The 26,604-nt window shown below is 42.0% G+C and overlaps 3 protein-coding genes across 5 annotated transcripts in view; 1 reads left to right on the top strand and 2 right to left on the bottom strand.

Moving 5' to 3' along the window:
* LOC306919073 (uncharacterized protein) overlaps positions 1-10,387 on the bottom strand; it is an 82,500-nt gene extending 72,113 nt beyond the window's left edge. For both annotated transcript variants that reach the window (XM_079531909.1, XM_079531910.1), the window contains exons 1-2: positions 10,271-10,387; positions 9,809-9,931 (exon numbers count right to left, since the gene is read on the bottom strand). The gene's annotated coding sequence lies outside the window, so the exon portion shown is untranslated. The remainder of the gene's footprint in view (positions 1-9,808; positions 9,932-10,270) is intronic.
* A 465-nt stretch (positions 10,388-10,852) lies between these two features.
* Positions 10,853-19,008, top strand: LOC306919072 (histidine--tRNA ligase, cytoplasmic-like; the record flags this gene model as incomplete). The annotated part of the gene is made up of 3 exons (XM_079531908.1): positions 10,853-10,932; positions 16,841-18,135; positions 18,920-19,008. The coding sequence occupies 3 exons, from the start codon at positions 10,853-10,855 to the stop codon at positions 19,006-19,008; spliced, it is 1,464 nt and encodes a 487-aa protein (XP_079388034.1).
* A 2,176-nt stretch (positions 19,009-21,184) lies between these two features.
* On the bottom strand, positions 21,185-25,082 carry LOC306919074 (uncharacterized protein). Of its 2 annotated transcripts, XR_013789463.1 has the most exons (5): positions 24,981-25,082; positions 24,306-24,434; positions 22,798-22,887; positions 21,682-21,775; positions 21,619-21,635 (listed from the first exon to the last, which is right to left on the bottom strand). XR_013789463.1 is itself a non-coding variant. In XM_079531911.1 (4 exons), the coding sequence occupies exons 1-4, from the start codon at positions 25,050-25,052 to the stop codon at positions 21,734-21,736; spliced, it is 333 nt and encodes a 110-aa protein (XP_079388037.1). In that variant the 5' UTR covers positions 25,053-25,082; the 3' UTR covers positions 21,185-21,733. The 2 variants fall into 2 exon arrangements, 1 of the variants encoding a protein (XP_079388037.1); XM_079531911.1 differs by having other exon boundaries at positions 21,185-21,775.
* Between the last annotated feature and the right edge of the window lie 1,522 nt (positions 25,083-26,604).

The raw sequence follows: 26,604 nt of genomic DNA, 5'->3' as shown, positions 1-26,604 counted from the left end.
ATGCCAAAAAAAATGCGAAAATTCTCATTTGTGTGTGTTTTTATATTAAAAGTCCATAAAAAAATATTTGTTATTACTTCCTGAAAACGTGCTGCGTGATGACGTGTCGAGGCCCACATCGATAAAAGCCAATCAAAATGAAGCTCACCAGTTTAATTCCCCATATCTCCGCATCCGTCCAGCACAGGCTGCACAGCTGCTACTGATTACAGAAATCTTCCGTTTTTATTCCCTCAAGATAACATCCAGAGAGTGTATTACTCAGTTTCAACTTAATCATCACGCTAAAAAAATGTATCTGAAAACATTATAGGGTAGAAATAAGCCACATTAAGTGTAAACTGGTAAAGCTGGCCGACTATCTGATTTGTAAACAAACATCCACACGCTGTCCTGCGTAGCATAGCTACCCGTCCCTAGCTACCGTCCCACCCCCTGAAGGGATGCGACGCTCTGATTGGTTCAGAAACTTCATAGCGGTGTTTCAACTTGAGACCGTCTGAAACTTCAAAATAAAATGTCCACCATTTCCGTTTCACTACGCCTTTAACCTCACATTGTCAAATAACAACAACTAGTGGGAATGTGTGTGCATTATTTCACGGAAATCACATGCTGTGTGCAACATTTGAGGCAATTTGTTGGAAATGGGCAAATCCTGCAAACTTTGGCAGGCAATCTTAGCCAATGGGGATGGAATATGGGGAAGCGGCAGGGGCGGTATTGCAGTCGCTGTACCGCACTGTTGTGACGAAAAGAGAGTTGAGCCAGAAGGAAAAGCTCAAAGGAGCTCAAAGAAGAAAAACAACCAAAAATGTGTTGTAATCTGCCGTTTTTTTCTTCTTTCTAATTATTTGTTCGGCCCAAAGAATGGTGTTTGTTGTCATGATTTCTCACAACTCCAGTTGGCTTTGTACGAGGCTTAAAAGGTCTTTAAATAAATACTTTTTGAAATGTCTATGAGGAAAATGAACGGAGAATCATTTCCTGGGCCCTGGTAGGGGGCGGGGCTGCGATGCTCTATAGGCCTATAGCCTACAATTGCAAATAGGCAAGCTATAGGCCTATGCTTGTCATTGTCACTTGGAAATAAAGGCGTGCAGTCCATTTATGCCTAAATATATTGTTTAAATATCACAGGGATTATAGGCATCTGATGTCACGCTGCGCTCCCCAATCATATCTCACAAGTGCGCTCGCATATATATGTTTAACAAGATAGATATCTGAAAAGGTCAGATCTACAAGCTCACAACATGAGACCTATCAAACACATCATCATATATTACATCATCACATCCCGGCCAATCACACGCTATGGATGCGTGCGCTCGTGCGCGCGCACGCACGCACGCACACACCCACACAGAGCTGGGCATAGCAGGGCCTCAAAAGTGCAACATTTTAAAACACACATATCTTGTCCCTGGCGGAGTCAAATTACGTGCGTGTGTACAGTGCAATAATCTCTCACACACACACACACACACACACACACACACACACACACACACACACACACACACACTCTAATTCAAAGGAAAAGAGGGAGCTGTTTTTCCTTTATTTTATTGACGATGGGTTCTCAGATTGTTTAGAAACTAACTGCCACAACTATCAACATTTACAAGAGACTTTACAGAACAAGAAGCCCAACGTTGCTTATAACAAGCTGACCTGGCAACACTGGCTCGGTGTTGCCAGGTTTTGTGAGATTAACAACCAACCAGCCGGGCTCTATGAAAACAAGCCCAACTTATTATAGGTCACATGACACCTTTTAACCAATAGGCCTAATGTCAGATATACAAGCTCACATGAGACCTTTTAACCAATAGGCCTAATGTCAGATCTACAAGCTCACATGAGACCTTTTAACCAATAGGCCTAATGGCAGATCTACAAGCTCACATGAGACTTAACAAATATGGAAATGCAATTTATAATGAATATTATTATATATGAATATTACAACCCCTATCACACAGGTAAGTGTATTTATGAAACTAATAATAAAACGATCAGCTTAAATAGTAAAATAGACATGATAGACATGTATAAATAGGCCAAGCATGTCATGAATGGTGGACTCATCTTCAAAGTGTCATGAATGGTGGACTCATCTTCAAAGTGTCATGAATGGTGGACTCATCTTCAAAGTGTCATGAATGGTGGACTCATCTTCAAAGTGTCATGAATGGTGGACTCATCTTCAAAGTGTCATGAATGGCGGACTCATCTTCAAAGTGTCATGAATGGCGGACTCATCTTCAAAGTGTCATGAATGGCGGACTCATCTTCAAAGTGTCATGAATGGCGGACTCATCTTCAAAGTGTCATGAATGGCAGACTCATCTTCAAAGTGTCATGAATGGTGGACTCATCTTCAAAGTGTCATGAATGGCGGACTCATCTTCAAAGTGTCATGAATGGTGGACTCATCTTCAAATGTCATGAATGGTGGACTCATCTTCAAAGTGTCATGAATGGCGGACTCATCTTCAAAGGGTCATGAATGGCGGACTTATCTTCAAAGTGCTGTCCCATTCCTTTCACAACAATGTGGAGCCCTTGCAGCCTCTCACCCTCAAGCACTTACAGCTGACTTACAGCTGACGTCACTAAAGTCAATGGGCCTCAAGCGCCAACCGTTCTTAAGAAGTTCTTAAGGGGAAATTTGTTCTTAGACCCACTTAGGAAGTTTTGGGATCCCTCAATCTTTTCTTAGCTGTGATTTGTTCGTAGGTAAGAACATAATCTACGCACACTGTGGAGCACTCTTAGGGTGCCTTTTTCGTTCTTAAGTGCAATCTGAAAACAAAGGAAAAACAGCGCCATCTGCAGGATGCTCAAAGTTTGGTCTGAGGACCTCAAGGGGTCCTTGCGGAAGTTCCAGGCAGTCCACAGCAAAATATGGAACATTTTACCACTTTAATCCCATTTTATACTTTGAAAATAGCCAATCTACAAGCTCACAAACGCGTCCCATTACTGCCCATTTTGAGCTTGTATATCGGCTATTTTCAAAACATTTCCCTAGCAGAAAATATTTTCATATGGGGGTCTGCATTCTGCAGACCCCCATATGAAAATATGTTTTTGACATGCATTCTGCATGTCAATTTGGGGGTCCTTGACATGAAAATGTTTGAGAACCACTGGTTTAGAGTTTACAACCCAACCCAAACAAACGCACCATACCCACCACATAACCCCCACCCCACCCGCCATCATCTCCCCCCCCCCCCCAAGTTGACTATTGTGAGATAAATAATAAAATACATTCATGAATATTTCCTACCCGTGTTCACCCAGGTGGGTGTGGTTTTGCATGACTCCATGGCCTTGCCTGCAGTCACACCTGTGTGTGATTGCAGCACACAGAAATCACAGGACCTCGCACACAGAAATAAAGTTGAGTGAAGTCAAGAATACCTAAACTAAAGTCTAAATATGGCGGAACACCAGACTCCAAACATTAAAAATCAATAGTACTGTGGAGGTACTGAAGTGAACAGAAATGTTCATATTTTCAATATCTTCAATATTCATGAATGTATTTATCTCACAATAGTCAACTTTCACCACTAGACATCAATGTAAATTTGCCTAAATCATCCATATATCATGTTCAGAAGTAGTGGATATAAAACATGTTAGCACTGGAGGGGCTTTAAGGCAGCAACTGCTGTATGTAATGATGAGGAAATAGGGGTGTTGAGGGTGATATGGTACGGTACGGTAATTTTTTTTCCATATTTTGCCGTGGACTGTTTCATGTAATCAATTCCCAACAGATCTCCAAACCTGTTTTGGGGAGCGCTGGTTTCAGTTCATTCAATCTCTCTTGTGTGTTAGCTAGTGAGATGCACCCTAGGAGACATTTATACTTCAAAGCGCAAGCTCACATCGCATCGCGGATGCGACTGTTGTGAGCGTACAGGTCTGCGTGCGCGACACCATCGCGGGACGAAGCATAGATTATACTTGATGGGCTGCAGGTGCGCGTGCAGCCGTGCACAAACAGGCTCTGCTGCCGTGACCATGAGCGCACCTGCCGTTCTTATGACAGCGACTGGAGGTGTGGTTTTGAGGACGACTGATTTGAATTGCTATAGAGCGTCGCAGTCCAGCCCCCTTTCATGACAACGCCAGGCCCAGGAAATGAATCCCAATGCATTTTCCTCAAGACCTTTTAAGCGTCGTATGAAGCCAACTCGAGTCGTGACAAATCATGACAACAAACACAATATTTTGGACCAAACAAATAATTACAAATAAGAAAAACTAAAAAAGTGTTGTAACCTGCCGCTTTTTTCTACTTTCTAATTCTTTGTTTGGCCCAAAACATTGTGTTTGTGTTAATTGTGTTAATGATTTGTCACGACAAGAGTTTGCTTTGTCCGCGGCGTAAACGTCGCTGACAGGTGGTGTTCTTCTGCTGCCGCTGTGCGTGCGCATGCTGTTGACGTTGTCTGTTAAGGCATCTATACGTCACACTATCAGTGTTTATATCATTGGCCCGTTTGACTGTCAAGGGTTCAGCCTCCAGGAAGAAACCCTAAATACAAAGTTAATACACCACTTCACATAAAAACGACGCCAGGGTGTCTAATAAATGGTGCATTTATATAGCGCCTTTATCCAAGGCACTTTACATAGATTGTGCATCAATTCACCCATTCACACACCGATGGCGGCAGAAACCATGCAAGGCACTAGCCAGCACATCGGGAGCAGGGGTTCAGTGTCTTGCTCAAGGACACTTCGACACTAACTCTGGGGGAGCCGGGGTTCGAACCTTGCGGTTACCATCCAGCCACTCTACCCCTGAGCCACCGCCGCCCCTAATGAAGTACTGTCACCTCATAGACACATGAAAACGACTCCAGGGTGTCTAATGAAATACTGTCAGCTCATAGACACATGAAAACGACTCCAGGGTGTCTAATGAAATACTGTCACCTCATAGACACATGAAAACGACTCCAGGGTGTCTACTGAAGTACTGTCACCTCATAGACACATGAAAACGACTCCAGGGTGTCTAATGAAATACTGTCACCTCATAGACACATGAAAACGACTCCAGGGTGTCTAATGAAGTACTGTCACCTCATAGACACATGAAAAACTGGAAAAATACAACAATACAACAAAAATGGCAGATCTACAAGCTCACATGAGACCTTAAAACCAATTCAAGTTCCAAAAATTCCAAAAACCAATTCAAATTCCTTGCGCTATTTTTTTCATTAATTAAATTAAGTCATTTTTTTAATTAATTAATATGCATTTTTTACTTCAATTTCCTAAAAATGTCAGGTGTCAGAACTGCATTTGAATGAACTATTTACTGGACAATACAACCAACCAACCAGCCAACCAATAGAGACACACAGGGACTACAAATTGCACGCCCCCAAATAAGACAGTGTCCTCACTTCTGGTCCGTTAGAACGGTGTACTGCAGGCCAGCCCATAGAAGTCCTTGAAATTCAACTGTAGTTAGCCTACTTTTAAAATAATATGAAATTAACTGAAGACTATATTGATTTGAATAAAAATATGTTTCCAAATGTATGAAGTGTCTTTGTCAACATATATTGTTGTTTTCTCAATAGAGGATGTAGTTCACATTTAATTTACCACTTGAATGAGTTACCCATAATGTTAACGGAGCAGAGGGGAGACGGCAGACAGAGAACCTGTCGCTTTTAAGGGACGTCACTGCCTTTACGAGGCTACGAGCGCCGACTTTGAAGAGTGGAATTCTCAATATACATCCCGATCCCATTCATGTCTATATTTTGAACATGTCACGGGCTTACTATGTTCTACCACGTACCACGGAGCTCCGACAGTGTGTTTTACCGCTGTCAACTTGTTGTATAATTAACTTTGCTGAATAGTTAGCTGAATAAAATGGGAAAATAACACAGCTAAATGGAGGAGTGACATCCTGACATTTTCAACTACCTAGTGAATTCTCCAGATGAGTATTAATAATAGTCTTGCAAGATGCTGATTAGATCATTTTCAACAAATACAAGCATATACAACAAAATACAACAAATATATCTGGGTATTGAAAACCTCAAGGGATGCAACCGTGACGTACATGCCGTGCGACCACTTTGACTTGAGATTTACAATGCTAGCACTTTTCACAAACTGATGGAGTATATTATAGTACATTGTGGGATGTATATTGAGATGGCAGGTATGTGACATTGAAAAGGACAAATCAAACATATGGGACACTTTATTAGAACACAAAATAAATCGCTACAGCCTCAGTAATGAACCAGTGAAATTAGGGTATAGCTAGGCCAAAAATATAATAAACATTTCAAATGGATATATGGCTTTCATACACTTGATATTTTTTCAAATGAGATTTCAGCCTTAAGGAAATGGGCTCAGACTCATCTGAGCTCACTTTTGGCTATTTTATATAGGCCTATAGCCTTCTGTTTAGCAAAATATGAAAATTAATATAATTATGCTGAAGAAGAACACAATTTCCCCTTCTGTAGGGGAGCAGGAGGGGAGCGCAGGACTGCCAAAAAAAAAAATAGGTCTACTGCTATCCTTTCAGTTTGCTGATTAAAAAGAACAGATCTACATCGGATTTGGAAAGCAAATGTAACAATGTGGACATATTCCCGGACCAGAGTTTTGCCTTTTTTTCTTTATTTTTTTTGGAGGGATTAATCTGTTTTGGAGCATGTTCTATACATCGGAAAAGCTATCCAGATGGAAAGCTATCCATCTGGTTTCCTCACCAAATGGTAAGAGTTAAACTATTATGTGTGTGGCATGATACATGTGATCAATATACATTATTATAAATTAATACCACGACGCAAATGGAGGCAGATATATGGTGCTTGCAGCAAAGGCATATAAGGCCTATACGTGAAACTTGAATTGGCTGAGTCTCTGTCAACATGCTGATGCCATTCAGTATAGGCTAAGGTCTTCTATTTTTGAGTGGTGCAACCACTCCAAGGAACAGCAATGTCCGTGTTCACCTATGTGTTCACCTAACTATGTGACTATGTCACTATGAGCACGAGTACCAATGAGTACCAAAAGTGGCGCTGTTGTGCCAGAAACAGAGAGAGAGAGATAGAGAGAGAGCAAAGCAAAGCAAAGTTACTATATTTACCCAGGGTATCTGGGCTAAGCTCAAGAACTTGTTTCCAGCCAGGCCCTGCTCATAGAACATTTCATGGTAGTGGTACAATGCCTTGATCAAGGGCACTTGAGAGAGATAGTGGGGGGGGGGGGGTAGTTTTTATATAGCCTACTGTAGCCGACGGCCGCAGTAATCCTCGATTTTGCTTGCAGGGAGAGATAGGAGAGCCGATCTACAAGCTCACAGCTTGCACTGTCTGCCGAGAGTGCAGCGCAATCGCGCATGCTAGAAATATCCTAATAAATAAATAAAAAGGTGTCGGGCTTGCAGGGGCAGTTTCTGTATGGGACTCTATAGGCTAACTTGCCTCTAGAATGCATGCATTTAGGCATACAAGTGATACTTGGCTTTTGTATGTGCTGCCCAATGTTGGGGACACATGCCTACATATTTTATCTGAGATTTGGAAACTATTTATTGACTGACACACACACACACACACACACACACACACACACACACACACACACAATACCTAGCTTTAAACATCAATTTAGGAAATGCGGCAAATTATGAAAAACTACTCCTAATTGGGTTATACCGCCAGCCCTCTGCAAAATCTCTCATGCAAATATATTCAATCTAATATCCTCCCATGGAATGACGGATATTCTCCTCATGGGTGACGGAAACTTGGACTGGTTCACAGGAGCCTCCAGCACCTTTAAAAATCTCTGTAATAATCTAAACCTCTCTCAGCTAATCACAGCTCCAACACGACCCAATAGAAATAATCCAGCAAGAGCTTCCCTACTGGACATCATTCTTACAAGCAAATCACACAATTATAAATGCAGTGGTGTCCTTCCACTTGATTTTAGTGACCATTGTCCCATAGCTTGTATTAGAAACAAAAAGGCAACAAAAATCTGAGCATCGGATCACGGTAAAAAGAAATTTCAATAATTGTATTAATGAAGCTTTTATACATGAATTGGCTCTTAGCGATATATTCAACACTCTCTCTATTCCAGACCCTCATTCTGCATTAAATTACTTTATTTCTATTTTTAACTCAGTTGCTGATAAACATGCTCCCTTTAAAAAGCTTAGAGTGAAAAACAGGAGGAACCCCTGGTTTTCCCCTTATATCTCAATAAAATTAAGAGCCAGGGACATTGCTTGGAAAAAAGCACGCTCCTCTGGCTTAAAATCCGACTGGGATCATTTTCATCTCATCCGAAATAACTGCCTTGCCATGATTCGGAATGCCAAATCATCATATTACATCTCCACCTTGTCAGATTGTAGCTCAAACCCTGGCAAATTCTGGAGTACCATTAAAACGCTATCCCAAGGTCAATCCTCATCGCTACCCAAACAGATCATCACAGACTCCTCCACAGTATCAAACAAAAACGATCTATGCAATGTTTTTAATACGCATTTTAGCACCGCAGACCATTTCTTTAGGAATTCGGACACACCACCTAGTAACCCAGTCCATGACAGTTCAAACTCTCAAAGTTTCACCTTCAGGCACTTCTCCAGCATAGAGGTAAAGGAAGCTCTACTTGCCATTGACCCTAAACAATCTACAGGAGCTGATGGGCTAAACCCACAGCTTCTATTATTAGCTGCTCATACCATTTCTGACATTTCTGACACTTTACGCGGACGACACCGTCATCTATTCAGTCGCCCCCTCAGTTGATCTAGCTTTTCAAAACCTACAAACAGATTTTCACAAAATTCAACAGGCACTCACCAATCTCAAACTGCTTTTAAACCCTGGTAAAACAAAATTCATTGTCTTCTCTAGAAAACCAAATGCCACTCAATCAAACCTTAACATAACTAGTGAAGGAACTCCTATTGAAAAAGTCTCAATCTATAAATATCTGGGCATCTGGTTAGACGACAAACTATCATTTAAAACCCACATTTCACAACTCATCACTAAACTGAAACCAAAACTAGCATTCCTCTATCGAAACAAAGCTTGCTTCAATTCAAAAAATAGGAAGCAGCTGATTCAAAGCACAATTTTATCAGTTATCGACTATGGTGATATTATTTATATGCATGCAGCTCCGTCATCACTAACACCACTAGACACAATCTACCACTCTGCCCTCCGGTTTATAACTGGAGATGGGTTCCTCACCCATCACTGTAGGTTGTATGAAAAGGTTGGTTGGCCTTCATTGGCTAAGAGACGAGAACAGCACTGCACTGTTTTTATCTACAAAGCCTTACTTAAAAAAATGCCTACATATCTTAGCAGCCTACTACATCCCAAAACTGGCCAACATCACACCCGCTCCCAAAACTACCTTATGTTAGAAATCCCCTTAAAAAAACAGCCTTTCACTACTATGCACCTCACATGTGGAACTGTCTACAATCAATCTTAAAACTGAAAACTTTGATTTCACTTGAACGTTTTAAAAGACTTGTAAGGATCCATTTGAGATCCAGCTGTACTTGCTCACTCTAAACTGTTTCTTATCCTGTAATATATTTATTATTTATATTGTATGGTATGTGTACTGTAATCAGGGCGTTATTGAAAAAGAGAGCTTGCTCTCAACTGACTTCCCTGAATAAATAAAGGTAAAAGAAAGAAAGAGTGTGTGTTTGGTGTGTGTCTGCAGCTCTCACCGGTCAGATGTGTGCGTGCGTTGGTTCCGGAGTGAGACACATGTTCTGTCCAGCTTGTGTCACATTCACCAAACAGGATGTATAGCTTCCTCATTGTCTGACTGGCAGAAACATGCTGACTCACTGGACATAACATAATACATAAATAACATCACATTCAGTTTAAACAAAATAACAAAAATGCATGACACCAAATAGTTCTGTTATCATAATAGCATACCACTATCACAGTGAGTTGGAATTATAACATCAGACAGTCACAGTAGCAGCTTGGGGCCTCCTGCAGTCACTATCACAGTTAGCATTAGCTGCTATAGCTAAGCTACCAAACTGCTAAGCATGTAGTCTACAGTACACTAAAACATTGTGGAGACACACGGCCACCTTTTCCACTATCAACATATATCCCCTGTTCATATGCTACTTTATATGTCTAAATGAACCCACATTCTTATATCTCACCTGCAACAAGACAGTTAAACACACACAAATTGAGTGAGACACATGTTCTGTCCAGCTTGTGTCACATTCACCAAACAGGATGTATGGCTTCCTCATTGTCTGACTGGCAGAAACATGCTGACTCACTGGAGTATATTGCCCCCTTGTGGCTTAGAAGAGCTATAGCTCTGTTTTGTTCTTGGCAGGGTCGAACCACAGTGACTATTGGTATTTGAGACTAACATTACATAGAACAATGACAAAATGAAATACACTTATGCATGAACTTTTATCTTTTTAACTATTTGACTTGTAATCCCATGAACTACATTATGGACTTGAGTAAGAATGAATTATAATGAAATAAACAACCCAAAAATAGGGGGTGGCTTTGGCTTATCCTACACATGCGTTGGTTCCGGCGTGTCCAGCGAGGTAATGTTGATCGTGGTCTGGAGGAGGAGAGGTGATGTTGATCGTGTCGCAGAGCGTCACAAATGACCCGTCAGACAGACAGACACGCAGCGTCACATAATGACACCAGATAATAATCAGGTTTCTATGAGGTGACGAGCTTTGGGGGGAGGAGGAGGAGAGACAGATATGTCGTTCTACCAGATTCCTGAACACAAGGAGTGTGTTGACAAGCAGGTCAACCTGCTGCTTCATCACCAGACAACAATGTACAGGATTAAGTAAATGCTAAATGGTGCATTTATATAGCACCTTTATCCAAGGCGCTTTACATTCCATTCACCCATTCACACACACATTCACACACCTTTACATAGACTGTGCATTACATTCACCCATTCACACACACATTCACACACCTTTACATAGACTGTGCATTACATTCACCCATTCACACACACCTTTACATAGATGGTGCATTACATTCACCCATTCACACACACATTCATACACTGATGCAAGGCACCAACCTGCACATCAGGAGCAATCAGGGGTTCAGAGTCTTGCTCAAGGACACTTCCACACTAACTCTGGGGGAGCCCACAGGGATCGAACTGGCAACCTATAGCGGTTTTCACATTTAGGTGAAAATACTCTTATAATAATAATAATAATACTCTTTATTTATAGAGCACCTTTCGAACACAAGTGTAGTTCAAAGTGCTTTACATAAAGTACAGTACATACATACATTTACATAAAGTACAGTACATACATACATTTACATAAAGTACAGTACATACATACATTTACATAAAGTACAGTACATACATACATTTACATAAAGTACAGTACATACATACATTTACATAAAGTACAGTAGGCTACATACATACATTTACATACAAGTAAAAAGGCATTCACATAAATGCAAAAAGATTAACAAGGGTAAAAAACTAAAGTAATAGCTTCAAATCTGATCAGTAGAATTTGTTGTAATTAAAAGTAAATTTAAGCTAAGGTTACAAGAGAATCAGTTAAAACTAGAAAAAGTGCCCCTTCTTGGCACAGGTCTCCACCAGGGCAGGTCAGGTTGTGGCCTCCTGGTGGCGCTATAATACGCCAATGTGAAAAGGGTGCCATTTCTTCTTACGCCTTGGATGGCAATTGGATGATTTGAGGCATTTTGTTCCAAAAATGTGTTTTGCAAAAATCCACCTGTTGGTGGCGCTATAACAGGCCAATGTGAAAAGGGTGGGGTATATTCCTCAGCCTAGTAGGAACATCTGTGAAAGATTTCACGTAAATTGCACGCTGCGTTCATGATTTGAGGCTTTTTGTTCAAATCGGGCCAATCCTGCCCTCCTATGACATCGATGTACTTGAACACCGTGATTAGGCTGTTCAGCTTGCCATGCAGCTCATCGCCCGTCTTTCCCTGTGCAGACTTCAGCACTTTGTCACAGTGCTTGGCCAGTAGCTCAGGGGCTATGCAGTGGGACTTGGGTTCCCTGTGATTTACTGCAGACGTCAAACGCTTCTCAAGTGCACCCAAGAACTGTGCCATTCAGAACTGCGTCAAAGTCAAAGTCATACGATTTGTCACACACGTTACCGCAGTGAAATTTGTTCTCCGCATTTGACCAATCTCTTGGAGCGGTGAGCCGCAGCCAAGGAGCGGTGAGCTGCAGCGTGCGCCGCGCTCGGGAATCATTTGATTAGTAGATTTGACCCCCAATCCAACCCATTGATGCTGAGTGTCAAGCAGGGAGGCATTGGGTCCCATTTTTACAGTCTTTGGTATGACCCGGCCGGGGATCGAACCCCGACCTCCCAGTTTCAGGGCGGACACTCTAACCACAAGGCCACTGTCTGGTCAATGAGCTTAACAAATTTACTGTGTACCTCCAACAAAGACTCGACAAACTGGGCTGACATATTCACCTGAGAGAGGTTGCTGGTGGCTCGGAGCCCCTCATCATACAGTAGATATGGACTTGCAGCTTCTGGGCCATGACAGTTAACCCTGAGATCAGATTCTAAAAATGTCTTCTACATCCTGACAGTTTTCTGAAAAAGCTATGTCGTTCTTCGATTTTTCAAAAATAGCAGACCTACAAGCTCGTAGCGCGCCACTCGGTGGCGCGCTATGAGCTTGTAGATCTGCTATTTTTCAATAGCTAAATCATAACATAATGCTAACACCAAAAGGGGTTCCCGCCCAAAATGGGTTAAAGTATGGTTCTCACCATTCAATAGGGTGTACATGTTGGCAATGTCCTCCGGACTACAACCTTGCAGATTTTTGGGGGAGCATGAAGACAAACATTTTTGAGGGGCGCTAGCCTCTCCTATGTCCAGCTTTTGGTGTGTGTGAACAAACTTTGTCCTACACCGGTAAGACGCCGGAGGGCAAGAAGTGTGCACGCATCCGCCTTGTTGACGGCAGACTGCTGGGCAGGTGGAATGAATTCTGTACTGGCCATATAAGGAGCATGTCTTGAGTGTACAGGGTTTGATGAGGTCAGATCAACATATGGAATGTCAGAACAGGTCAGCTCCATACAGTATATGGAGATCTAAGGGTGGTAGAGGGGACATTCTCTTGAGTGTACAGGGTTTGATGAGGGTCTTAATTTTCGGGCCTGTTGAGAATTCTAGTTTTCGCCGGCTGCCGGTCACAGCTGCATTAATAACTTTGGGGCAGGCCCGTCTAGAGTTTGAATGGACAGGTATAAGTCAAAAGGGAGACATCGAAGAGGAAGGATGGATGGGGAAGGATCAACATGGAAGAACAGGTTCTGACATATCCATATATGGAGATGTAGATCTAAGGGTTTGAGGTCAGATGTAGAGTTTCTGGCCAATATTGACGACATCAGGGATCTCCATATATGGACACCATCCCTGATGATGTCACCCTGATGTCACGATGACCTGGGCACCATACATATATGGGAGCTGATGTCACATGATGTCACGATGACCTGGTGGCTCGCCTGGGGTGACCAACCTATATAAACGTGTCAGTTACTTATGTTTCATTTACTGTGTGAGATATAGTCAGACCTGGAGGACATTCTCAAGATAAGATAGAGAATCAAGATCCTAAACATGCAAAAGGGGTTGGAGAAGGAGGAAACAGAGGGGGAAAAGGGTAATTATGAGATTAAGATGGAGAACAAGGCGGTCGTCCTGAAAATGGGGGGGGAGGAAGTAGCGGAAGTAGCGGAAGCAAGAGACGGTGGGAGGAAACACCAGTTCGTCCTTAACCCTTAGACAGATTACTACTGGAAAACACGTGGAGTTTTGCATTAGTCTTTTCTGCCCTGTACGTGATTTTCCGTAGTTCTCTTTTTTTATTAATACCAATATATTAATTCGGTCCGCACCTCTGTATATAGTATTGAGCATAAATATCAACTACATTTCCCAGAAAACCCGTGTCACGTGACACACGTGTACGCTTTGCCATTGGAAGCTGATCCCACACCCCAGTAAACAGTGGGGGCGGAGGGAGTTTTCATAGTTTTCAGTGTTCAGCCCGTTTGACGTCTCGCCCGAGCGATTTTCTATCAGAAAAAGTTGAAAGCAGTAATATTTATTTGAGCGAGTTTTGTGGTAGTAGTATTGATCCATGCACGTCCCAGTCGCCTTCTCCAGTCCCCACCAGCCCGGTCGCTGGGACCGGTGGCTGGGCTTAGAACCGGAGCGGGGACCGGCCACTACCACTCATTGTCTCCTCATCGTCGTCCGATGAGCTATACCGGGAAACCATTGAAAGAAGACGATCAACCCGGAATGTTTTGAGGTAATCTTATTGTAGAAAATGCCCTTCTATAGTGATCAGAAATCATGGACAAAAGAAATCTACAAGCTCACAACGCGTCGCACATAACCACGCGTTGCTTCAGTAAACGATGCATGTTTGTTCTCCGTATTTGTAGACAGTAAATAAAAGGAGCGAACATTACTCTTCAGATCAGATCGCCTATATGGCACGCTACAATATAAAATAATTGTACTGCCATGCGTGCATGGCTGCATGCCTGCTACGATACATTTGTACTGCACCGACCGACACTAACCCCCCTTCCAGCCATTAGCCAGCACCTTTTACTGTCTACAAAGACGGAGAACAAACATGAGGATCTACAAGCTCAAACAGGTCACATGCGCGACGCGTTGTGAGCTTGTAGATTTCTTTTGTCCATGAGTTATATGAGCTTGTATGATAATCGCATTCATTGTATTGTATGTAACAGCCAGTGGAATGTGGCGACGCGATGGTGCTGGATATTATACCCGCGAGCACTCATTGGTGTCATTCTAACGTCGCCTATTATTTTATCGTGATACTAGCAGCCAGCTCTACAAGCTCAAACAGGTCACATGCGCGACGCGTTGTGAGCTTGTAGATTTCTTTTGTCCATGAGTTATGAGCTTGCATGATAATCGCATTCATTGTATTGTATACAATCACACCCGTGTGAACTGAGTGGTGTAAGGTCTGTATGACGTAATGAAATCATGTCTGACGTAATGAAATCACACCCGGGTGAACAGGGTGAACATAGCAACCATGCTCATGTTTTATGCACAAACAAAGCCAGTTGTAGGAATCACACCCGGGTGAACAGGGTGAACATAGCAACCATGCTCATTTTTTCTGCACAAAAAAGCCAGTTGTAGGAGTGGTTTACACCACTCAACAAAAAAGCCAGTTGTAGGAGTGGTTTACACCACTCAACAATCATGATTTTACATTGTTTAGTGTGTCACCGTGTGATGATGATGATGATGACGATGATGTCAGATAGCCTACGTCCCCCCACCGGCCAATAGCCAGTACCATTTCTGCAGTGTTTGCTAGCAACTAGCCAACAGCCAGTGGAATGTGGCGACGCGATGGTGCTGGATATTATACCTGCGAGCACTCATTGGTGTCATTCTAACGTCGCCTATTATTTTATCGTGATACTAGCAGCCAGCTACAAACACCATGTAATAGTAGCGTGCACTGACAACAGCTAAATGTTTATTTTTTATATATTTAGAACTGACATCAGATGAGGAGGAGGATGATGATGAAGACGAAGAGTCAAGACTGCGATGGAGTTCTCCGACACTGAACCGGATTCATTCATTTCAGGGGGGCAGTTTTTTTTTTTTTTTATTATTATTTAGCCTACACACACACACACCGTCAAGAACAACTGGAATGCAGTGGTTTGGGGACACTGGGGAGTTTGGGGACAACTGTTTTGTATGTAGGCCTATTTATTTTCTGTAATATTTATTATAATTTTATTATGTTAGTAGTCATAAAAAATAAAAGACGCTTTTACAATGAGTTAGACCTGTCATGGCTATTTTGTTCACTATTGTGAGGTTTATTGTATATGACTAAGCGAGTTTCAACTGTGATTTACTCTGTAACGGTAGATGGTAATAACTCAATTTCTTTTTTATAATACAGTATACATTCAAGTCTATATTTTGATACATTTCATGGGCACCAAGTCATATCAAAACAATGTCCTTGGATGTGTTTTCTATCAAAACTGTGTTTCTTCATAATAGGTTTTTGAGATACATGCATGAATAGACAAGGTACTGGTAAGACTATGTAAACATGGTATATATCAAAATGTGCGTTAGAATGTCTAATTTTACCCCAAAAAAGAATTGAGTTTATATGATGTTCCAATTCAGAGCTATGGAGACTTTTAGCTGGATAGGTCAGATTGATCATGACTGACCATGCTATTTATAGATGGCAAAATATCTACAGTGGTACATGTGAGAAACTTTTTATTTTATTTTAATTGAACTAGACAACTCACCCTTTAAAATGAGATATTGCATGGCTATGTACGCCCAGCAGAAAAAAAGTTATTTAGAAAATAAAACTTAAACCGGGCATAACTTTTTTTGTTGTCCTAGAAACACTACCCAGTGTAAATGCAGGCTCTTTTAAATGGATTCCAACACAAGAACTAAACATTTTATCAACTCAGTTAATTTTTTTCCTGTAAGCAGACAAGTCAAGCTTTCTCTGAAGGTCTTTCGTTGTCACACATTCACAACAGAGAATTTTCAATAAATCATTCAAAAACGCCATTCTGGCCATAGAGAAGTCTACCTACTATATAGAAATCCTTGAAACGCTCAAAGAGTTAAGACTCCCAAGGGAACAAGAGACTACAACCCCTCGCAGATGGCCGTCAGAGAGAAGGTGTTCAACACCATCACTGGCGTCACACGTCACGGTGCTGAGACCATTGACACACCTGTCTTTGAACTAAAAGAGACATTGACAGGCAAGTACGGCGAGGACGCTAAGCTGATATACGACCTCAAGGACCAAGGTGGAGAGATGTTGTCTCTCAGATATGACCTCACCGTGCCCTTTGCACGCTACCTGGCCATGTACAACATCACCAACATTAAGCGCTACCAAATAGGCAAGGTCTACCGCCGTGACAACCCAGGCCTGGGCCGCTACAGGGAATTCTACCAATGTGATTTTGACATAGCGGGAAAGTACGATAATATGGTCCCCGATGCGGAATGCCTGAAAATCATCTACGAAATACTCAGCGAGCTGGAGCTGGGAGACTTCTGCATCAAGGTCAATGACAGACGTATTCTGGAGGGAATGTTTGACCTGTGTGGCGTTCCAAAGGACAAGTTTTGCACCATCTGTTCGTCAGTAGACAAAATGGACAAATTGTCCTGGTCAGATGTTAAAAATGAGATAATGGAGAAGGGCGTATCGGAGGAGGTAGCTGATCAGATTGGTAAATATGTGAAAATGAAGGGTGGTATTGACCTAGTAGAGCTCCTGCTTCGAGACACAGAGATGTGTAAGAGCGACCAGATTCGTGCCGGCCTCACAGACTTGAAGGAGCTCTTCAACTACCTGCAGATCTTCCAGGTCACAGACAAGGTGCTGTGTGATCTCAGCCTAGCCAGAGGTCTGGACTACTACACAGGTGTAATTTACGAGGCCGTGCTGATCCAGGCGGGCGCCGCGGTGGCCCAAGAGAAAACCGCGAGCACGGGCAGTGTGGCTGGAGGTGGACGGTATGACAACCTGGTGGGCAAGATCTCCTCCAAGGATAGGCAGGTGCCGTGTGTCGGGGTCAGCATTGGCATGGAGAGGATCTTCTCCATCATGGAGGCCAAGGCTAACAGCGTGCGTACCACAGAGGTGCAGGTCATGGTGGTCTCGGCACAGAAGAACCTGCTGGAGGAGAGACTCCGACTGACGGCCGAGCTCTGGACTGCCGGCATCAAGGCACAGACAGAGTACAAAAGGAACCCCAAATACCTGAACCAGGTGCAGTACTGTGTGCGCTCAGGAATCCCGCTGGCGGCCATCCTGGGAGAACAGGAACTGACAGATGGAGTGGTCAAACTCTGCACTGTTGTCACCAACGAGGAGGCAGAGGCTCATGGATCAAAAAGTAATTTAATAAAAGAGGCTTATGTATCAAGAAGTGATTTAATAAAAGAGATCAGGAGAAGGACTTCAGAGGCCTGATCATGCTGCTCTACCCAGCAAAAATGAACATATATAGACAATGAAATGACTAACCCAAGTTAGACCACACAGACTGTTTAATCTGCGATGAGGGGATAGCCCTAAACCAGTGATGCTAATCTTGGGGGAAGAAACGACCCGCGGGTGATTCATGATCATTTGTCCTGCTTTACTCAACTTGCGGGTTGGCCCGCGGGTTACAGTTCAACTTGTGTATACTATTTGACCTGCCCCGACCAAAGAGTTAACATTTCTTGAGCCGCTCTGACCCGACCCGTGGGTAACGGGTCGACCCGTGCATCACTACCCTAAACGCTTAAAGTCTCCCCTACAGAGGAAACTGAAAATATGTGCACTTCTGCAGAAAATGTAAACAATCCAATAATTTGGAATAATAACCGGTCTCTATAGTGCAGTGGTTCTCAACCTGAAGTGACAATTTAAGGACTTTTAAAAGTAGGCCTAATAAACAAACGTAAATCAAGAACATACTATAAAAATCACACCCGGGTGAACAGGGTGAACATAGCAACCATGCTCATTTTTTCTGCACAGACTAACAAAGCCAGTTGTAGGAGTGGTTTACACCACTCAAAAACTGATCATAAACATTGGGCAGATTGGCAAATAATATAAGAGGGTTTTTTTAGCAATGCCAAACCACTAATGTTTGACCGAGTGTGTATGTCTCTATGTTTGTACAGTAGTATGGCCTCAACAACTGCAATACCGCTGGGTGACCACCTACCTTCAAGTGGCGCTGTTCAGCAGCCTTCAAGTGGCACTGGCAGTCTAAAGGGCCATTCACACTGAGCACTACAAGTACTGTATAACCTGAACAGCTCAGTTCACACAGGTGTGAACTTTTTTTAAATAGCCGATATTTCCACAATAAGCTTGTCGAGGTCAGGGACGGGCCGGGGTCCCCAGTTCAAATATCAAATATGATCATTTTGGGGGGGGGTCACGGTCTTAAAGGTTGAGAATCGCTGCTCTAGTGGACAGTTGAGAATTCGCAGCCTTTAAAAGGTTTCATGACATTCATTTTCTTTTCTTTTTGAGTGGTGCAAACCACTCCAACAACCAGCTTTGTCTGTATGTTTGTGTACCTGTACCTGTCCGTGCAAAGGTGAGCATGGTTACTATGGTTAGTGTGTGACGTCACTGACATAGCTGATCAGACTATATAAGACCTTGCACCACTCAGTTCACACGGGTGTGATTTTTTTCTTTTTCTTATAGGTTTTATGACCTCAATTACCAACCTGAACTTTGAACATTCAGTGGATTTTCTGTGGTCTGGGATTTTCTCGGTCTGTGAAGCCCTTTGAGCTGCAATGAAAACAGGCAAAACAGTGACATCTGCTGGCAAATCCCATTGTCATGTCTTACATCACACTCCATTCTCTATATTCAGACCACAGCCATCTTGCCAGCAAGGTGATACCTAGGTGACACTTCCCATAGAGCCCATTCATCCAAACAGAAAAGTCCTCTCTAATTATATTAAACACCGTCAAAATCACCAACATTGCAGCTGTAGGGAAAGCTTGAATTATCCTCTTTCAATCTGTAAAGTCTTTGTTTTATAAAAATCACACCCGTGTGAACTGAGTGGTGTAAGGTTTTATATAGCATGATCAGCTGTGGTCTGACGTAATGTCTGACGTAGGGAAAGGAGGTATTATATAAGGTAAGGTATTATATAGCCTGATCAGCTCTGATCTGACGTAATGAAATCACACCCGGATGTGATTTCACAACTGGCTTTTTTTGTGCAGAAAAAATGAGCACGGTTGCTACGGTCATCCAGTTCACCCGGGTGTGATTTAATTACGTCAGAAATTATTTTGAACATAGCAACCATGCTCATTTTCTTCTGCACACAAAAGCCAGTTGTAGGAGTGGTTTACACCACTCAAAATATGAGCTACTTCCTGTCAGAAAATAATCATCTGCAAGGAGCGCTCGTTATCAGTAAAGCAACCTCCTGCTGCCTCCTGCATTATGTGCATATTCAAAACAGGTGAATGAATGGTGAATTTTACGCCATAGTGTACATTTTACGTCAGAGTAAAATTACATAAAACTTAACCCATTTAGGCCTGACCTCAAAATTTAAAAATAAATCTTCTAAATCCTCCAGTTTTCTGAAATAAATATTTTCATGATTTTTCAAAAAAAATAGACCTACAAGCTCGTAGCGCGCCACTCGGTGGCGCGCTATGAGCTTGTAGATCTGCTATTTTTCAATAGCTAAATTATAACATGTTTAAAACACCAAAAGGGGTTCCCACCCAAAATGGGTTAAGTCATAACATAACACAAACATTGATGAAGGTGAGGACGCAAATTATGATTGGCCGGAATGAGATGATGTATGATAATGTACGATGTCCAGAGCGCCCCTCACTTCACACGGGTGTGACCTACATCCAGCTTTTAGTTACCGTCCACAAACTTCGTCTAAAACAAAAAATTCCCATCGAGAATGAATGGAGAATTTTGTGTCTGAGCAAATAGGCATAGTGTCAATTTTACGTCATGATGATGTACAATGATAAGAGCACCCCTCACTTCACACATTCACATACACACATCTGAGCATACAGATCCCCACAATATGTAGATTTGTTTTTAGATTGTTTTGAAATTTGTCTTAGCTTCTATTTGTAACCTATGTAATTCACATGTATTACCTTTTGTTTCCCTTTTCCTGATCTACTGATGTATATATATATAATATTGTATTACTCGACGACACAAGTTTAATTACTCAGTGTAATTTTGAGAATAAATAAAACTTGAATGAACACGGGTGTGATTTTTTTAAATCTCTGAGTGTAGGGTAGGTATGATCCTGACCATGATCTATCTATACAAATCAAGTGTTGTAGAAGGCATTGCAACATATATAGTCTAAATGATGATGGCAGTGATATTAGCAAATATGCAGAATTTATTTTCACTGATCACACAGAAGACAATCATAAGGGCCAGTGGAATTCCATTAGACTGTATATGGTACGTACAAAACGGATACATTGAGAAATACATGTTAATGCTTCTTGGCCATCCAGGTCATTCCCTCCTCCATGGAAAATCTTAAGAATGTTATTCCCATTATAGAAATAACAATCGTTTCCTTTATTTCCTATGATCAATTTACAATTTAGGCATTTAGCAGACGCTCTACGATATCCTCAACATATTTTACAGCATTGTGAAATTGAAATGAAACACATTCGGCTCAAATCACTGGACTAATAATAATGGACACCTTAAATTATTTCAAATGAACAAAGCATCAAAATAAAATAAATCAAAACTCGGACCGTATTATGATTTATACAGAACAAATTAGCACAAAATAACAGGGATATCTTCATGTGAGTTTTCTCTTGAAAACTAATTTAGCGTTAGCCTACATTACATATCTGATAAACAGGCAAAAATGGCGTGATCAGAGTTGGAAATAACGAACAATATTTACATGCATTCATAAGTGAGTGTTAAAACCTTTAACAGGCCAAGAAGGCCATGCCACCCCTCCGATACGAACCCTGCAAGAGAGAAAAAGAACACTTATTGATATTTCAGGTACAAAAGGGAGCCCCGGCCAAAATGACAATGAGTTAAAAGATAAATGTCTTCACTTCCCTCGCAATACTTTTGTGTGGCCTCGCAAAAAAAAACATATCAAACTAGGGGGTTTTCATGATGCTGAATACATTCCAAGCATTAGTTTGGGCTAATTGGCCAAATTGGGCCTAAATTTGGCCATAGCAACTTGCCCAAATGTGCTGACATCAGCACAGTTGGGCAAGTTGCTATCGCCAAATTTAGCCCAATGAGTGTTTTTATGCAAAACTAATGCTTGGAATGGATTCAGCATCATGAAACCCCCCTAGTTTGATATGTCACATGCTACTTAAAGCATAAGGAAATTTAGACAATATTGCCTTATAATAGGATGTCAATGGTGGCATTTTGAAAAATGGCTGCCATGGGTGCCATGTTGAAAATTCAGGATGCCTCCACCTCCAATTAAGTTTGGGATGTCTTTGGCTATATGTGTACCAAATGTCATGCTTTTATCACAAACTGAACGATCCCTTTATATATTGGAGCTAAGCAGCTGGACTATGGGCATGCGTTAGGTTAGAGCAAAGCAATGGGGGTCACCAAAATCAATAGCATGAAGGTTCACAGTAAATGCTATGTCAATGTTTTTGAAATATCTTGTTAGGGCAAAAAACAATGCTATATGCCATGTCACCAATAGGCCTGTCACAATTTATTAGATTATCGCCTAATAAAAAATAAATAAAAAACAGAAATAGCAGATCTACAAGCTTACAGCACATTACTTTGTGACATGTTGTAAGCTTGTAGATCACCTATTTCATAAATGTTTTGGAAATAAAAGATTATTAAATGTGTCAGTGATTTATTTGTATATTTAAGTTATTTGTCATATCTGCCCCGTGCAATTTAGTTCACATTAGTTGTGTGACAATTAATCGTCAACTTAAATTTGTAATCGTGACAGCCCTAGTCACTAAAAAAACAAACTCGAACATACCGTGTGTCTGTAGTTATATCTTCTGATAGCCTCTCTAATGTGATATGTCTGGATGGCTCCACTAGGTGGCTCCACTGTAGCAGGACAGCTCTGAAACACACACATACACAAACATAATAGTATTACTTACCTGGGGCCCGTTCCACGAAACTTGGATTAGAGATTAAGCCGGGATTTAACAGATATCCTGGTTTAATATATCCTGGATCAGCGATTAACCGGTTTCATGAAAGCTGGTTAATCTTGCCAGATTAATTTAACCAGTTAACCTGGATATGTTGAGGCTTGATTCGGTTTCATGAAAGTGATGCTACATTAGTTACCATGGAAACTAATGCTTTGGACTTAGCCTGCTCCGGACCAGGCTAACAGCCAGGTTTAACCTAATCCTGATGTCTTTACTGATCATTAAGCAGTCAAACTGATCACAAACCAATGATGTTTTCCACACTTATTCAATTATTATAGGTTTATGTTGCCTTATTTTTATCGGTCTGCATTAAAGGACTAATTTAAGCACTATATAAAATCAAAAAAACAAAATATATAGGCTGCACAACATCATGACAGCTTGTGAGCTTGTAGATCAGCTGCTTTTGGTGAATGTTCCCCAGAATAGGTTTGCTGTCGTGCAAGTGCACGGTTAAGAAGAATTATTATTTTATATTATATTATATTATATTATATATATATATATATTTTTTTTAAAGTGAAAACCACTAAATATTACCATTACTCATTGTTTTACAACATATTACCATTGTAACGTTTCACCCACTATTGAACCCATGACCCACAGTTCACCAGTCTGGCCCCTGTCTGGACAACAACCCCCTTCCCCAAAGTTAGCTCCCTCAGAGGAGGGAGTTATGGCCAAATATCACAATGCGACAATATCAATATGCTTACAATATTAAGAATTCTGTTTTAAGTTAATAGTAGTGGTAAAATGTAAACTATATTTTTGGGGTAGTTATCCACTGTTGAGAGTATGTTCTCTCTTTAATTACAGCAGCAGTATTTATTTTAGAAGCTTAAGTCCTTGTATCAGTAAGTCTTGAATAGATTAGTAATGATACTGAGATATACAGAAGGGGGCAGTAATGCAACTATTAATGATGCAAACTGCCATAATACCCCATGAAGAAGAAGGATCAGTAAATCTGTGTTCCACCGAAGGGTCTAGAAACAAAAAGCCAGGCTCTGCATTCAGCCAGGCTTTATGATCCTGGCTCGATAAATCCACCCATTTTAAGCCTCGCTTGGCTTTAGTGGAACAGAATAAACCAGGCTGTAAAGACCAGGATTTAAAAAGCCTGGTTTTGGCCTAAATCCTGGATTAGTTAATCCAAGTTTCATGGAACAGGCCCCTGGTACTTTAGGCTCCCCTACACAAGTCATTGTCACAGCCAGGTATCAGTGTTGACAGATTTAATGAGAGAAACAACAACAAGAAACCAGAACATGCCCAAAAGAGAGAGGGCGCACACACGCACGCACGCACACACCTTCTTCCGTTTCCTTTGTCTGGCTCTGCCGTCCAGGCTTCCGTTACCCTGGAGAAGGGGCTTAGAAGAGTGGGAGGAGCCTGGAGTGGAAGGGGGAGTGGCCTCAGGTGAGTCTGGGTCTTTTTTCTCCTGACGCACAGAGAGAGAGAGAGAGAGAGAGAGAGAGAGAGAGAGAGAGAAAGAGAGAGAGAGACGGGGGCCGTTGATTGACATGGCATGCAGATTTGCGTTGACGCCGAGAAGGTCCATATTAGCGAATCCACAGCACACCCCCCCACCTGCCCATCGTCACCGGGGCTACTGCGTTGTTGAAAACTGCTGCGACAGTCTATATATGGGCATATAGGTACAAGAGAAGTCCAGCGCTGCTTCTTCAGCCAGTCGAAGGCAGGAGGGCTCGCCGGTGCTCAACAGGGACAACTTGCATCAGAGAGAACACCTGGGCACTACCCAAATACAATATACTGGAGCACTCGACTGGTCTGCACGTGTTTATTATTTTGCAGGGGTGACTGACGTTTTGACTTTCCTCTTCCTCAGAGTCAAATATACAGTACATGGGCCTATATATGTGCCCCCGGCCACAGAGGGAAAAGACATACAGACAGCGCTCACCACAACAACTTGAACTTTACGTAGTTGAAGACAGATGAGAGGGTAGGACTGTACATGTACCTCAGTGTGTGTGCTGTAGTGGATGTAGCTGGCGGAGATCACGTGACTGATAGGGTTGGTCTTTGACGTCATTTCCTGCTTCACCAACAGAGACAAATCTACAATCTGTGTCGCAAGAAAGACAAACAGGGGGGAAATGAATCAAGCCATGTCATTGAGTGAATGGGTAAGAGAGCATTTTTTTCTCTTGAACATTTCAAGAGTCACAATTTCACTCTGTCATGGTGGCATGCAGGCAGGGCAAACAAAATGCTATGCACCTTATAGAAAACCTTGGGTAGGGGAAAATAGCAGACTCAGAATTCACCCTGACATAAACCAGAAGCTTTCAATAGTACTGCCGTGTCGGATTGCTTATGTTGGGCACAACTAGGAAGCTTCCCACGTAGCACTTTGATGCCTAGAGAATTTTGACAGTTCCATCTTTGTGTCCCTGGGTGGGCTCGAACCACCATCCTCTCGGTTAACAGCCGAGCGCGCTAGCCAATTGCGCCACAGAGACTTCTTACTGGAGTGATTTCTCTTTTTTTCTGCATATTGCAAAACAAAAGCTTGGGCTACAAGGCACTGCTGGGAGTTGAACCCAGGATCTCCTGTTTACTAGACAGGCACTTTAACCAACTAAGCCACAGCACCAATGTTTGCACACAGTTTTGCTTCCATTGGAGAGTAAAAGAAAACATATTGAGTGATTAAAGGCTAAACTAACTGAACTGTGTTGCTCGATGCTATGCACCTTATAGAAAACCTTGGGTAGGGGGAAATAGCAGACTCAGAATTCACACTGACATAAACCAGAAACTTTCAATAGTACTGCCGTGTCAGATTGCTTATGTTGGGCACAACTAGGAAGCTTCCCACGTAGCACTTTGATGCCTAGATAATTTTGACAGTTGCATCTTTGCTTCCCTGGGTGGGCTCGAACCACCATCCTCTCGGTTAACAGCCGAGCGCGCTAGCCAATTGCGCCACAGAGACTTCTTACTGGTGTGATTTCTCTTTTTTTCGTGCCTGGTTTGGTACAGCCCAATCTGAAAAATACTTTAGTTTTTTATTCGAAAACAGCGGAGCTTACATACTTCGGCTAACGACTCTGGTGGGACTCGAACCCACAGGCTTTGAATATCTCTATTGACATGCCTAGAAGTCCAATGCGCTATCCATTGCGCCACAGAGCCTCCACCTCAAAGCTTGCAGTGGGTGGAGCCTTACTTAATTGAAATCTACTGGCGCTGGGTTCCAAATGACCTATAATGCCTGATAATATTGCAAGAACAAAAGCTTGGGCTACAAGGCACTGCTGGCAGTTGAACCCAGGATCTCCTGTTTACTAGAAAGGCACTTTAACCAACTAAGCCACAGCGCCAATGTTTGCACACAGTTTTGCTTCCATTGGAGAGTAAAAGAAAACATATTGAGTGATTAAAGGCTAAACTAACTGAACTGTGTTGCTCGATGCTATGCACCTTATAGAAAACCCTGGGTAGGGGGAAATAGCAGACTCAGAATTCACACTGACATAAACCAGAAACTTTCAATAGTACTGCCGTGTCTGATTGCTTATGTTGGGCACAACTAGGAAGCTTCCCACGTAGCACTTTGATGCCTAGAGAATTTTGACAGT

This window comes from Electrona antarctica (genome assembly GCF_951216825.1).
Source record: "Electrona antarctica genome assembly, contig: scaffold_314, whole genome shotgun sequence".
Lineage (NCBI taxonomy): Eukaryota > Metazoa > Chordata > Actinopteri > Myctophiformes > Myctophidae > Electrona > Electrona antarctica.
This window is presented reverse-complemented; position numbering and strand designations above follow the sequence as displayed.

Excerpts from the sequence above, each read along its gene's own strand:
- LOC306919074 (XM_079531911.1), bottom strand. The coding sequence starts at position 25,052 with ATGACGTCAAAGACCAACCCTATCAGTCACGTGATCTCCGCCAGCTAC. Across the intron at positions 24,435-24,980 it reads ACTACAGCACACACACTGAG|GAGAAAAAAGACCCAGACTC; the intron begins GTACATGTACAG and ends TCTGTGCGTCAG. Across the intron at positions 22,888-24,305 it reads GACAAAGGAAACGGAAGAAG|AGCTGTCCTGCTACAGTGGA; the intron begins GTGTGTGCGTGC and ends TGTGTGTTTCAG.